This window comes from Hakea prostrata, chromosome 2 (genome assembly GCF_041222555.1).
Source record: "Hakea prostrata isolate BN-2017 chromosome 2, UWA_Hpros_2, whole genome shotgun sequence".
Lineage (NCBI taxonomy): Eukaryota > Viridiplantae > Streptophyta > Magnoliopsida > Proteales > Proteaceae > Hakea > Hakea prostrata.
In genome coordinates, this window is record NC_142601.1 from 633,167 (window position 1) to 648,918 (window position 15,752).

At 38.2% G+C, this 15,752-nt stretch overlaps 2 protein-coding genes across 5 annotated transcripts; both read right to left on the minus strand.

Annotated features, from left to right (window-relative positions):
* Window positions 1-2,952: 2,952 nt before the first annotated feature.
* On the minus strand, window positions 2,953-3,703 carry LOC149023157 (metallothionein-like protein type 2). The gene is made up of 3 exons (XM_089143708.1): window positions 3,562-3,703; window positions 3,294-3,377; window positions 2,953-3,145 (listed from the first exon to the last, which is right to left on the minus strand). The coding sequence occupies exons 1-3, from the start codon at window positions 3,624-3,626 to the stop codon at window positions 3,052-3,054; spliced, it is 243 nt and encodes an 80-aa protein (XP_088999834.1). The 5' UTR covers window positions 3,627-3,703; the 3' UTR covers window positions 2,953-3,051.
* Window positions 3,704-8,814: 5,111 nt separating this feature from the next.
* LOC149023158 (uncharacterized) lies at window positions 8,815-15,162 on the minus strand. Of its 4 annotated transcripts, XM_089143712.1 has the most exons (6): window positions 14,466-14,828; window positions 13,448-13,653; window positions 13,027-13,112; window positions 12,308-12,844; window positions 10,444-12,232; window positions 8,815-9,839 (listed from the first exon to the last, which is right to left on the minus strand). In XM_089143712.1, exons 2-6 carry the CDS (start codon window positions 13,605-13,607, stop codon window positions 9,184-9,186), a joined length of 3,228 nt encoding a protein of 1,075 aa, XP_088999838.1. In that variant the 5' UTR covers window positions 13,608-13,653; window positions 14,466-14,828; the 3' UTR covers window positions 8,815-9,183. The 4 variants fall into 4 exon arrangements, with proteins under 4 accessions (XP_088999838.1, XP_088999836.1, XP_088999835.1 ...); XM_089143710.1 differs by lacking the exon at window positions 14,466-14,828 and adding an exon at window positions 14,849-15,162 and having other exon boundaries at window positions 10,444-12,844; XM_089143709.1 differs by having other exon boundaries at window positions 10,444-12,844.
* Between the last annotated feature and the right edge of the window lie 590 nt (window positions 15,163-15,752).

Here is a 15,752-nt window from a genome sequence, read left to right on the forward strand (position 1 = left end):
ATAAAATCAACTTATCTATAAATTGTAGTAATAGTAGTAGTAGTAATTTAAGATCTAAGATCTAACCTGGATCATTGTTCTCTCTGCCCTGTACAGTAGCATTTACACTGAAGGATCCAAATGCTTCCCTAAACAACTTGATCTACAATCATTTGTATTGATGGTGAGCTAAATTCTTTAAAATAAAAAAAAAAGTTCTAATCATTCGAAATCCCTGATATCTTACCTTGTTGTGGAAAAATGATTGGACCATAAAATCTGTCTCCAACCTCGAAATCACTGACAACAAGGCATCCAGCAGGTTTGTTTCCAACCCCAAATATTCATAAAACTGACATCTAAGGTTTAGAAAATAGGCTATACAATTACAAGAAGCTAGAGTTAAGATTGAATGAATTACCAATACCTACAAGTCAACAACTCACAATATTTATTTTCTGGCCCTATATATGCAGGGGATGCATCATATTAGTAGTCCATCGTGCATACATAATATCCAAGAAAGTTTGGTGCCCTCTAGGGTTTTCTACCTCTTTGGCAACCTTCATACGCTTAAGGATTGCATACAGGTGGGGCATAATGGGTCCCCTCAAGGAGGAGTCCACTATATGCAAGATCTTTAAAATGGGCTCTAAGGTCTGTAACACCACAGTCACATTTCTCTATAACTCATCAGATGATATCATATTCTGTGTCTTGCAACAGTTGCTCGTACTAAGTTATCGCAAACTCATTAAGTCAGTAGATAGTAAATATACAAAGGTAGTCATAGTATAATAATTTGTAAATGAAATGGTAGATAGTAATCTTACTTGAATCCAACCCAATCAAACCACTCTTGGGATGCAAACATGGATTTGAAGCCCAACTTCTTGTCCTGCATACTGCTCAAGGCGATGAAATTCATCATGAATCTCGTCAGACCAGGTCGCACCAACTCACCTCCACATGACTTCCTAATCATGGCTAGATAAATGTTATGATTGTAGATGAAGTTGGTTACTTGTCTAGCCCTTCCAACTGTGTTCTGGATAATGCTAATTTTTCCGATGTCCTTCAACATGCGGTCGATAGAATGAGCTGCATATATAGGGTGTCCAAAAAATATGAGAGTTTGGTGAACTCATCAACACCTCACTAGCCTTCTTAAAGTTAGAGCCATTATTGGTAACAATTTGCACTACATTCTTCTTCCCAACCTTATCTATCACATCCTATAAGAGACCAATGATATATCTGTGGTCTTTTGTATAACCAGTAGCATCCACAGATGTCAAGAAAATGGTCATCCTATCACAGTACACCATAAAGTTCATGATGGACTTTCTCGTCAGGCCGATTCCATCCATCAAACATGATGGTGCATCTATATGTATCCTAGAAGGGTTTCACACTGTTTATATACTCATGCAGCTCCTCCTTAAGGAAGTTGATCATCAACTCTATAGAGGTGAGACCCAAGACCTACATCTACAATAGTATCAATCATGTGCCTATAGTATGAACCATGTGTTGTGTTTGTTGAAAACTTGAAATGAACTACAATACATCCACTTTGACACTGTCTTTTTAACCTTCTTAGCCATACCTTTCTATGCACCAAAATCTTGGGCTATTTGGCCCCCATTCTCCTGAAAACTTCAAGATCCTACTCCAGGATCGGGTCCCCAGAGCGTGAATAATTATGAAAAGTTTATTTTATATCCATTTTGTCAGTACGTAGAAATGGATCGTTCTCCTAAATGTGGTAAAAAGGTGCAAAAAAGCACAATCTAACTAAATTAAACATCTCTGCTCTGCGTTTGTCACATAATATTTCATTTATATATGGTAGACGAAATTCTCTCTTAGAAAGGGTTGCTGAAACCCTAAGCTCAGCCAGTAGCAAGGCCCAGTACTTTGATATTGGGCTAGAACACCCCATCCCCAACTTCAGTCCAGCTAGGCTAGATTCACCTCAAACAAAGCCCACCCCAGCATTGTTGAGAGATAAAGGATGTAATGTTTCTGAGTGGTGTGTTCTCTGTCCAAATCAAAGAGCATCTATGGAACACATCTTTCTTCAATGCAGATTTGCCAAACTTGTTAAGAAAAATTTTCAAATTTGCTGGCTCTCATACAACAGAGATCTTCATGAACAACTCGAGTGATGGATATGAAGACAAGCAGTAGAGGGAAATACTCTCTTATACTTCACCTTTTTTGCTTTGTGGCTTATCTGGCTTTGATATACTAATTTGATTCATAACCGATCAAGCAAGAAGCCACACCAGATCTAGTGATTAGCTTATGGCCTTACAATGGAGAATATAAAGAAAGAAACGTCAGCCACACCAGATCTGGTGATTAGCTTATAGCCTTACAATGGAGAATATAAAGAAAGAAACGTCAGCCACAGCAGAGCATAGCAAGATGAACATTAGATGGATGGCTCTGGAGGCAGGAAGAATCAAGATAAACGTAGATAGTGAATCAATCAGATGATGAGATAACAATTTTCAAGTAGGTTTAGGAGACGTGGCATCTGCTGCATTTCAGCAATCTTGTAATTTGTTTGTTTGTTTTTTTCTTTTTCTTTTTCTTTTTTTGGTACAATAGGGCTTTATTAAGCCGGGGATGAATCTACGATTTCTTTACTAAGAGGTGTTAGTTTCACCACTAGAACAGCTCTACATTGACTGTAATCTATTTTGTTTTAATATTCAATAAATTCAATTCTTTACCTTTACTAAAAAAACATCTTTTTTTTTGTGTACAATATATAAGCTTTTCATACTAGGCATAGATCCTAACCTCCCATACTAGGATGACTTTTCCTTCCGTAAGGGGTAAGGGTAACAAAAACCAGTTAAATTGTTTAATAACTGGTTCATTCTGATTTTTTTGGGGGTCAAAACTCAAAAGAAAAACCTGAAAAATTCATTAATAGAATGCCTTCAGAGGGCAGATCACATCACCATATATAATTAATTGTACATATTATTCATCCATGCATAATGATAAATTAAGGAGCAGTAGTCGATCGACGACCGTACGTCGACTGTTGTCTGATCATTTGCAGTTGCAGGGGTCGCAGGTGCAGTTAGATCCGCACTTGCAGCCACCGTTCTCGGCCCCAACTCCCATCTCGAACATCTCGAAGCTCCTGCATGTCCCAACCAAATTAAATTAATGAAATTGAATTGGAACCCGTTGCACTTCCACCATCGGTTACAGAAACATAAATATACAAAGAATTAGGTCATAACATAAGCATATATATATATATATGGGTAGATACAACAGATACGTACGCTTTCTCGGGAGCGACTCCAACGATGATGGTCTCTGAGCTAGTGCTCTCCCCAGAGAAAGAGAGGTCTGGGTACATCTTGCATCTGCACAAGGATCAAAACCAAACCCCATAAACGAAAGACGACGCTTGAGAAATTAATTAGTTTGTTCCATAAAATCCAAATTTATTAGATTAAAAACAGTGAACACAGAACCTCCCATCCATGGAAGATGGCACACACACAGAAAGAGAGACACAGAGAGAGAGAGAGAAAGACGATTTCATACCCTCCGCAGCCGCTGCCGCAACTGCAGCTGGAGCCGCAACCGCACTTTCCACTGCAGCAAGACATTGTGTTAGTAGACTTAGGGGTATAAGGAAATTGATGAAGTCTTCCTTCCTTCCTCAGACTTTGTCTGATATGAATGATCTGCTGAAAGGTGAGGGGGTCGACTGCCATTTATAGGAAACTCATGGCCTCTCCTGGCAAGATCCACCATACACTTGTCAGCATCCAAGGCTAGCACCAAAATTAATAATTTGACATGGATGGCTCCTTTCACACACCAACTCCTCAACCCCACAACCCCAAAATAATAAATAATAAAATAAATAAAAAAAAAAAAAAAAAAAAAAAAGAAAAAGAAAGAAAGGAAGAAGGAGGGGGAAGGAAGAAAGAAGACATGATAGCTCCCAAAGTCTACAAGACGAGGAGTTCACACCACAGCCATCTAAGTAATATTGTGCACCGGTTATGATGATGATAATAATACCTTGCAATGACGACATAAGTTGCATGGCAAGCGTGTCAAAGTGGTTTATCTCTAGACCACAAGTCCCGCTCGAAAGTCTAATTTGTATGAATCGATCAATGAGGTTCTTATTACTTCTTAATGTGAGGACCTAGGTACTATGTATAGCTCTAGAAGCTAGAGGAATTGATGTGAATTTGATTAATGTTGCAATTTGGAACTAGTATTGTTGTCACATTCTTAATTTTCTATTGTGATCTCCATGCTTACGATAAACAACCTTGATGAGTAAGTTATAGTTGTTCATATTCATTTCTTATACTTTTCTTTTACGCCTTCTCTCAAGCTTATTATACTAATAGAATGTTATTTAAGAAGAATCGCCAATTAAATGTCGTAACACATGTAAGGAGTGTTTTCCATCTAAGATGAAAAGAAAGTGATGTAATAACCCTCTAATTGGATTGCCAAAACATAAACTCCATTGCTAACTCATATCCCTTATATATAATCCAGTCCAAAGATCATATACATCACCTCGAAGCTTTTCTCTTTTCTCTTCTTTTCAGTGGTGGGTGTACATATGACTCTGCCCTTCTATAAATCTATTTAAAAAATTATTCTTAGAGATGCATCCAAGACTTGGGCGAGGGGGTCCATTTAATTTGTAATTAGCACTACACAAGTTGCTTGGAAATTTGTACTATTGGATTCACCCCAAAAAACAAATGTACTATTGGTCCAAAAAAAAAAAAAAATAATTTGTACTACACATTTCATTTGATAGTACAATAATTTTGCACATAATTTCTCGTGGACAAAAGATGGAATTGTGATTGTTCTCTACTCTTGGGGTTCTCTTATCTTCTTTTTATATGATTATGCATTACTTAGGATTAATTTTAATAATCCATAGAAGATTAATAAATAAATGAATAAAAAGACCCATTAATCCATGATGCACTCACCATGCATATATATTGTCAGAATTTGGAGTTTATTCTCAGATCTAGCTTGCCGTGAATGAATTCAAGATTAAGTATAAGGATGTATGTAGTTAAAAATATTTTAATTAGTCGATACATATTGAGTAACTTGGACAAATTAAATATCAAATTTGATGGTCCATGCCCAAGACCAGGTTTACAAGAGAATGTGTTCCACACGAAAACTCAATGAAAAACTAAAGCTTTTCCACAACACACACACACAAAAAATCACTAAGGCTTCCATCCCTTCACAACTTACCTTTTTGCTTTTCATCTCATAAAACGGCAATTCATTCCTGTAGTTTTTTTTTTTTGTTTTTTCTCCACTTTCATTTTTTCTTCCTTCAGTTATTGGTGTTGGGACTTTGGAGGTGCTTGCTCTTGTCGGGAACAAAGAATGTCTGATTTCTTGTGTTACTGCAATATTGCCCTTGTATCTCTGAGTTCTTTGTTGCTGCATGTGATTTTTTTTTTTGGGTTAATATTTTCTCTTGGTTCCAAGGGAGGAAAACAGCTCTGCCGATCCCCTGGTTTGGGTGGCCCTTTAGTGCCATGTCTGATGGTTTGACATGTTTGCACTCCACTGTTTTACATGAAAATGCATATGTGAAACATATTTATGCCGGCTTTAGAAAATTTCCCACATTCTATCTCCTCCCAACCTTGCAGTAGCAAAGATGGATTTCATCCCAAGCAAGGAAAATTCGTTGGTTCTATTTCATTGCATGAAAGATGTTTGAGATGAAACCTAATTAATTAATATTGGGATTATAAGTTGAAGCAAACATAGAACTGAAAGGAGGCCATTTCTGAGGATTCCATTCTCCAGGCCACTTCATGAAAGAAAAATGAATGGTCTTGGCCTTCTCACTGGTCTGGTAATTATTTACTTCTCTCTTTGTCATGCATCAACCAATCGATCGATCGGTTTCCATGAAAAGAAGAAAAAGGAAGTTTGCTTTTCAGCTCTGGCCACTGGTTCGGTGGTTCCCAGCCTCCCATCACATCGTTGTGCCAGTTTTACAAATTATCAATCTGATGCAGCTAAAATCTGTTCAGCCTCTAGATTCTTAGGGAAGGACGTCTACAAATAGTGTTAGACGGCTCGACCGTAGGGTCGAAATATCACCTCTGAAGGCTAAGTTAATAATGGAAGTTCTAATGAGTTGCAGAGCTTGAATTGAATATATTAATGGAGGGAAAATTCAGATACTTTCACTGTGCGTAATTTTCTTGTTTAAATAGATTTCACCTTTGATTCTCGACAGTTGGATCCATTCATGCCTCCTCTTGATGGCCGTTCGATCTAGGTTTTACCCCTCTTTCATAGACAATGGCAATTACCACGATCAGCATGATTGCCCACTTCGTATAATGGTAGTTACTGTTATAACTTGATCACGCATCCCGTATTCCACGGGATCGATCATGCTTATCCTCATAATGGTGAAGTCTTTTTATCTTCAAATTGGTTACTGGTCTGAATTTTGGACCGTTCCCGACCAGGTTTATTGACCCGATCGAGGGTAGACCCGGTTCGGTATAATTTTACCCTCATCACAATCCATCGATTTCAACTTCAACGTTGCATAATGGTGGGCCCTGAGAGCATAGTTTAATTCCATCCTTCCATTGTGTTGGTGTGTTGTGCAGTAGAGTGGAAAGGAGTCAGATTCTCCCTTTTGGTGTCTTTTGGTTTCCACCACTAGCTACCACAACTTTCTTCTTGAAAGCATTAATTTGACCTAAACCATCATCTAAACTAATATTCCTGATCTACACATGCCCGACTATATGAAGACAAAATTAGAAGTTTGAAAAACTCATATAAACTAATGTAAACATGCAAATAAAACACAAGTACTAGTGAAGAGGAGTACTAAAATTTACAATTCATTATACAATTACAAGATAAAACACTACTACAAAAGTACATCAGTATAGAAAAGTACATAAAGTCATCCAATCATCTCAAATATCAAATTCTCAATTACCGGATATTGTATGTATCTTGGCAAACATTTGTTTCATGGGGTTCATGCAAACAGCATACGATATCTAGATCCTCCACTGAGGCTGAATACTGCGCTATCGCAACGGTTGCTACTGAGATGCTTTGGATCCGATCATTATTGGGTGAAATTGGTGCTTATTTGCCTATTGCTCCAACTATGGGCCCAAATTTTCTATGGAACATGGATCCTTGCTTGGGAACTGATCAAGTCACGTAAAACATTGTGGAGCAAAGGTTATGAAGGAAAAATATTTCAGATCATGTAATTTCCTCCAAGCCTCGGCTTCCCCTAGCCTAGTGCATCTTGGGGATGGAAATCCATTATCAAGATCAGGGATGATCTTAAAGAAGGTATCTTCATCCAGGTTGGAGATGGCCAAAGCATCCACCCTTGGCTGGATCACTGGATTTCAGGTATAAAACCCAGCTCAGCCCCTTTTCCCCCCCCCCCCCCCCCTGTTGGAATAAAGAGCCCCCATACATGACTGAGTGGTGGCAACCAGAAGTAACTTCACAGCACAGCTCCCCACCCCAGCATTGTTGAGAGATAAAGGATGTAATGTTTCTGGGTGGTTTGTTCTCTGTCCAGATCAAAGAGCATCTATAGAACACATCTTTCCTCAATGCAGATTTGCCAAACTTATTAAGAAAAAATTTCAAATTTGCTGGCTCTCATACAACAGAGATCTTCATGAACAACTCGAGTGATGGATTAAGGATATGAAGACAAGCAGTAGAGGAAATACTCTCTTATACTTCACCTTTTTTACTTTGTGGCTTATCTGGCTTTGATATACTAATCCACACCGGATCTGGTGATTAGCTCATAGCCTTACAATGGAGAATATAAAGAAAGAAACATCAGCAACAGCAGAGCATAGCAAGATGAACATTAGATGGATGGCTCTGGAGGCAGGAAGAGTCAAGATAAACGTAGATGGTGGATCAATCAGATCATGAGATAACAATTTTCAAGCAGGTGCAGGAGGCATGGCAAGAGATACACTAGGGAGGTTATCTTCTGTTTTGCTCATTATGGTGGAACATTAACAGCTCTTCAAGCGAAGGCAGCAGCATTTGAATGGGCAATTATCCATGCTATTCACTTGGGACTTAAGACCATTAGAGTCGAGAGTGATAATGCTACTGTAGTAAACTTGCTGAATAAAAACACTGAACAGGATCCCTGGAGAATCAGACATTTGACATTTCCTGGAGAAGATCAGAGCTATATTTAATACTTTCCAACATAATTATAGAGCTCATTTTTGTTGTACATCACTTAGCATCTTCTGCATTTCAGCAATATTGTAATCTATTTCGTTTTAATGTTCAATAAATTCAGTTCTTTACCTTCACCCAAAAAAAAAACATCTTTTTCTTTTTTGTGCAAAAGATTCTTATATTAGGCTCTTCACACTAGGCATAGATCCTAACATCCCATACTAGGATGACTTCTTGCTTTCATAGGGGTATTGTAAGGGTAACAAAACCAGTTAAATTGTTTAATAACTGGTTGTTCATTCTGATTTTTTTGGGGTCAAAACTCAAAAGAAAAACCTGAAAAATTCATTAATAGAATGCATTCATCGAGTAGTTTCTGAATGTCAAAAAAAAAACAATTGAAACAATGAAGTTAGATGGTTTCACCTACAGACCTTAGACAATCTGTGTTTCAAGCAACCAGTAACTAAGAAGTGTGCATAAAAATTAAAAGACCTACTAATCCATCTGAAGCAAATCGAAGAGAAAAAGGAAGAGATAGTTTGGATATCCTCACTGATTTCAAATTTTATTATAAACCATCTGATTAGATTCATATACATTATAAGTTGATCTTATTCGTGCTGAGAATAAATAATTATGGTATGGAAAAAGGATAACCCTAATAAGATACCAAGAGACAATTTTTTTCACTAAAATTTTAAATACATAAACAACCAAAACCAAATTGAAGCAAATAATTCAGTACAGTAAAAACTTCATTATCTGTACAATGTATGTAACTTTGACAAGAATTTTCCTATATTCATCTCTATCTATACAATGTTTTATATAAAAAAACCCTATTACTTACAGGAGAAATAAGGAAGTAAAATTTTATGTATAACTCAAAACAATAATGGAGAAGTCACTCTTTGACTGGGTACTTAATCAGGGCACCTCAAGCTCAAGAATAACTTCCTCCAGGAGATCATCCCATATCCACTCTTCAAGCTCAAGTCCAACACACTCGCTTTCATACTCAAGGTTCATCCATCCATCAGCCTTAGCAAGATCACGAGATGCAATGTCATCCAATGACAGATCGGACTGTGGCTGATACTTCAGCAACCATCTAACACTGGCCCATACCTCCTCAAGAGCATGGAAGCGGTCGGGCAATGGACGGATGTTTAAGTTGTTCGACAAGGGCCGGGGCCAGTATTTGAATGATCTCTCATATATACCTAGTAAAACTTCATTAACTACATCGAACAAAAGCTGGTGATCACAATTGCTAACAGTATCCTGTCTGCAACAATCTACTTCTTCAAACAATGAGGGGTCGATTGCCTGGCCTGGTAAATACAATGCCTGATTCTCATCCCCACAGAAACCAGACAGCTTGATCACATCTCTTACAAAATTAAAAACAGCTTCATCTGTTTTATCTACCTGGAGACGTGGAAGCTCACAGCTGTCAAAATGCTTGCTCAGAGTAGTCACATTTTCAATCTCTGTCATACCTCCATTAGCATATGGCATGTCATTCAAAGAGCCCAGCTCATTGATATCTATGTGCTTCAGTTTTAACCCCGAGTCTACTTCTGTTTGAAGAAAATTCATGGAAAAACTACTTTTAGCAACAATATTTATTTCTTAAGCAATCAAATTAAATCAACATGGTGCCACCTAAAACTTCTAAAATATCAGTCCACAAGTTAGAATTCTATAAAACTAATTTGAAATGGCAAAAACTCAACTTCCATGAAACATTATATGGCTACCTATCAATTCTTTATTCCATAACTAGTAACGATTCACTGTTGGAAAGTCAAACTCAGACTTGTATCAGACCATTGAGATCGGGATGACAATCAACTAAGTTTTCTTATATAAGTAATTAAAATTTTATTTTTCATCTCACAAAACAAATTACTCAATGAACTTTGAAGTCAAAATACCACTTGTCGAATACATTACTATCTAAGTTGAAATAACAACGTTGAATTTTCTCTTCTGGATGTGACGATCAGAGGAAGGCAACCTCCTCTGTAGATGAAACAGTAATAGGAGAAATAAAAATTCGCTAGATCCTTTTCAAAAGCAACCAACCATGTTAACAAAACACACTTAAAAAGTGAGTAGGATTATCAAGATAAGTGTCGATTTAGTGCATGAGGGAGACAATAATTGGCATAGGGTAATTACCTTCCATGATGAAAGTCTCTAGAGGCCAGGAGTCTAAAACAGAGCTTGGACTTTGTTGCGTCTGATTAATACAGGAGTCTGTTGCTAGCTTAACCTCCTGCTGATGGTGAGAAGTAGAACTATTCTCCAGCATTGGCTGATTGCTCAAATTATCATTCATTTTATTCGCTTCACCGTCATCATCTGTATTGAGCATCAGTCCCACCTCATCTTCCCCTGAAATACTTTCACTTGCTTCAACCAAAATTTCTTGGTTAGCATTTTCTACAGAAGCTTCTAACTCATTGTAATCGTCTACACATACAGGGAGATCAGCAAACTTCTGTTGATCAGACCTGGACATTTCCACCTTAGCAGGGCTGTCGACATAAATTTTAGATGGCATCCCCAAACAAGAAGTATCCAACTCACTAACAAGAGAACAAGAGGACTTGATTTCAGGCAGAGATAACAACCTTCCAAAGGTTTTCAGGGCTGGTCCACTAGCATATCCTACATCTTCATTTGTTAACCTTAATCTGTCTGATGGATGTTGTTTAGCTTCTCTGCTGAAAGTAGAATCAAGCAGTTGAGAGTATCCATCCAGTGATTCACTAAGAGAAGCTGTTCTTCGGAGGTGATGGAGTCCACCCTTGCCATATGAGGAACTGGTACTGTCCTTAAAATCTCTGTCTGTTTTGGGCCTCTTCCAGTGGTCAGACACCTCCTTAACATCCTTTGGACACTTATGGTCAATAGTAATTTGATGAAGGGTTGCATCCATGGAAATCCGATGATGCTCCTTCTCACTACATTCAGTAGCATGTTTCTCCTTTTCCTTATCATCTGTATTGAGCATCAGTTCCACCTCATCCCCCCCTGAAATACTTTGACTCACCTCATCCAAAATTTCTTGGTCAGCATTTTCTATAGAAGGTTCTAACTCACTGTCATTGTCTACACATACAGGAAGATCAGCAGACTCTTGTTGATCAGACCTGGATATTTCCGTCTTAGCTGGGCTGTCCACATAAATTTTAGCTGGCATTCCCAAACAAGAAATATCCACCTCACTAACAAGAGAAGAAGGGGACTTGATTTCAGGCAGAGATAGCATCCTTCCAAAGGCTTTTGGGGCTGGTCCATGAGCATATCCTACATCTTCATTTGTCAACCTCAATCTGTTTGATGAATGATGCTTAGATTCTCTGTTGAAAGTAGAACCAAACAGTTGAGAGAATCTATCCATTGATTCGCTAAGAGAGGCAGTTCTTCTGAGGTGACGGACTCCACCCTTGTCATATATGGAACTGGCACTGTCCTTGAAATCTCTGTCTGTTATGGGCCTGTTCCAGTGGTCAGACATCTCCTTACCATCCTTTGGATGCTTATGGTCAATAGTAATTTTATGAAGGATTGCATCCATGGAAATCCGACGATGCTCCTTCTCACTACCTTCAGTCGCATGTTTCATCCGCTGCTTTATATTCTTGAAACGGTTTGTAACTACAAGATTATCCCCTTGGTTCTTCAATGCATGGGATGAGCCCAGAGAACAGTCTGAATCTTCACTAGGTCCAGCAGTTCCTAGCCTTTCTGGCTCATCATGATCAGCCATTAATCCCGTGATAATGTCATGTGAAGAATCAAGTGGCAAACTCCCAGCTTGCAACTGCCCTTCTTGTTTTGTAAAAGATTTAACTTCTTTCAAGTTGTTTTTGAGATTGGCTAACCTACCAGTTTTTTTGCATGACGAGTAAGGTGCCGGGAATGAACTTGACTTGGTCAATTCCCTCTCTGTATTGGAAATCTGTACATTTTGGCAGTCATTTTCAGGAGAAGACTCAGGTTCATGTAGAGTTTTTAGAAATAATTCTTTGTTTACCTGAAACACTTCCAGAACATCCAGAAATTTCTTTGACTGGGCAAGTGAATCTTCTCTGATAAGAAACTTAGCATCCATGTACTTCTGCTTCGACACTCCCTTGCCAAGCTTACCCCGAAGAAGTGGATGATTCTGAGTTAGCTGCATCCTCAACTCATCAACTTGTGCATGTCCCAATTCATTCTCAGCATTCGTTGTTTCGCACATCTCACTTGTTCTAATACGGAAATCTGTCTCAGGAGGTTTTTGCATGACTGGAACCAGCTTACTAGTACCAGTTTTCATGACATCATATTGCCGATCATTAATTCTTGGATCGTCATCTTTTTCTCTTATATCCTCAAAGAATTTGTCATCTGGTGAAGGTTCCAAATGATGGATGGAATTAGTACGCAGTAGCCGTACTTTAGCAGGGAACACATTACTTCGGCATTTTTGGTCACGTTCTTTTGATATTTCTTCAGCAATTAGTGTCTTAATTTGGGCTTTGCCAGATTTCTCATTGGTTGAGCTGGTCTCCTCAATTTTCTCTTCAAACTGAAAATGGTGAAAACCAAATTCCAACAACTTAAGAAAAATCCAAAATCTCTAGGAAGGTTAAAAAAACACTGGAAGAAGAACCCTGCAGTTATTTCATTAAATGGACACTCCATGGATGATATTTTTGCCTTAAATAAACAAGGGAAGCAAGAATAGAAAGATCACTGCATGATACTTACAATCAATTTGTCTACTTCACCATCCGTGGAGTCTTGTGCTTCAATATTAGTAGGGATATGTTGGTCCTTTTTTGAACATTTGAAGCCTGAGGAAAGAGTGATGGAAGATGAAAAAGTTACATAACTTACAAGACACATAATGGAAATAGGAGCTGTGGAATACTTGCTGACCCTGACATAGGAATTGTGAAATGCACAATTCTGCAGACATATTGCAGGACATCTTACATAGATAAAATATAAGTGTCAGGAATACTGGTTACATGGCATGAGACATGTAATCCCCAGTCCAGCTCCTTTTCATTATTTTTAGTTTGTAAATTAAATCTTTATGCATCAATGCACAGAGAACTCACATTCAGTTAAGTTTATATATAAAACATAGTATGTAAAAAAGCCAAGTAAGTCAACAGACTTTTACCTTCAGGTTGCCTTCCATGACTATGCTTTTTGTGTGGGAGCATCCTTCTGACATTGTGCCACTGATGGAAGTAGAGGATGTGAAATACACCGGGCAAGCAGCCACGATTGGAGCCATCAAATCTCATACTGGAGTAGTCACGGTGCAATTGCTTCCCCATTTGCTGTGGCACAACAGGAACAAATGATGCCACCAAGTTGTTAAACCTGATAAAGCCAACATAATCAGGAATGACTGTGAAAGGTCTTTCATGAAGTATGAATTACCCATATTCCACCAACCCCGCCCCAAAAAAGTATGAATTGCTCGTTGCACACACATAGATACATGAATATAAGATAAAATACACCCCCCCTTCCCCCCAGCCCAAAAAAAAAACCACCAGCATCATTGATGGCTAGCTTTGGAATATTTATTCATGTTCAGGAGGATTTCCTTCAGTAAGAAGGAAATTTTATTAGAGTGAATGAAGAAGCAACAGCCATATGCTCCATCCATGCACAATCACTAGGCCTAGGCATAACTCCTCAAACCAGATAAGAAGAGAATCCAAAAAACTACACAGGACTCAGAACAGCAGGTAAACAGCAAACGAAAACAGCATTCCAGAGAAAAGCTTCAACCAACAATCCAAAATCTCTAAACCAAATCTGAGATGGACTTCAAGAACCGAGGTGGAATCAAGCCCAAAAGCTTCAATAGAGAACTGAAGGGTTGGGAATTTCCATTCATTCATGTGATTTTACAAATATGTAAGGAACTAACAGAGAATGATCATCGAGACCTGATTGCTGGATGAAACGTATATATGTCTATGTGGCTGTAGAAAGTAACCGGTGCCAATACCAACTAAAGAAGAAAATTTCACACTAATCAAATATTACAGAATTAGAGGCCCTGATGCTGATCATCCAAAAACATATGGGCTGAGATGGGGTTTGATGGTGGAGGTGAAAAGCCTTCATTCGTGACAAAGTAATCAATAAAATAAGAAATAAAATGAAGAAAGCAGTCATACCTCAGCGACGGGTGGTGAAGTGGAGTCTAAAACGAGGAAAACTTTTATAAAAAAAGCGAGAAAGAGGAGCGACTCTTGGGAGTCTTAGAGGATCATTACGAGAACTCTAGAGCTGTTAGAGAGAGAGAGAGAGAGAGAGAGAGAGAGGGAGAATTACAGGACGACGAGATGGTGTGGTTCCCCGCGGGGATGTAATTTGCTCTGTACAGGTGCAAACGGATGGTTCAAGGGGGTTTCAGACAAATGATTGAACTAAGGAAGGCTGTGAAGCAGATTCAGACCAAAAGTTGGAAAAAAAAAAAAAAAAAGTGAAGAGACAACTCAAAACTTCCAACTTCTTCTTCTAATCTTCTCTTCTCTTTCTTTCGGAGTTACTTACTTACCCGCCAAATGCTCTGGCTACTCCGCCCGTTGTAGTCTTCCTCTCTGTCTCTTCCTCCTCGTTGACTGCTTCACGAAAATCACAACTTGGGATTTCCCCAACGGACGTTAACTAACTTTTTTAAACTCTACCGTTGCTTTCTGATAAAATCTCCTTCTTTGGGAATTGGGAATTGGGAATTGAGATCAGTTAAGATTTACAAACGGGTTTTTTTTTTCTTTTTTCTAATCTTATTAAACTTCCACCGATTTATCTATTTACTTATTTGCCCAAGGGGCTTGACGAGTCCAATTGATATGGACGTATATGGAACTAGGAAGTGACCAACTTCTGTATTTGGTGAGAACGAGTAATTTTGGACTGTCAAATTTAAAATTTCAGTCAAAATTAAATTTCAATCATTAAATTTGAACGGTTGAGATCAAAATTTCGACCAACAATGTCTGAGAATGAGATGTGTTTTTGATCAGGTGACGTGACCCTTTTCAATTGGATACTGTCTGTACTCAATCATTGAATTGGTCAATCAATCAATGTGTCTGGCGTCTAGAAGGGCGTCTCACCTTAACTAACTCAAATCTCTCAAGCGTAGAGTAGAGCCGCTGGAAAGTTTGAATATTAAGACGAACACAATTGTCTGGGTCAACACTTAAATCTGCTAAAGTTTCAAGATTCTTCTTTCTAACCCTAAGAATAAGAACAGAGTTAACAACTACAACAAAGATCATTAACAAACATTTGACCCCTTCCCCTTCCTCTTCTAAATTATAAGATTAATTCAACATTGTATCAAAACCCATCGACATCATGGGCTCTATCTGAGAAAGGCTGCTAATCATAATTAAAAGAATCGTTTTACTATTAACACGTTATAAGTAGGATTAGGAGGAAGAAGAATACTAACG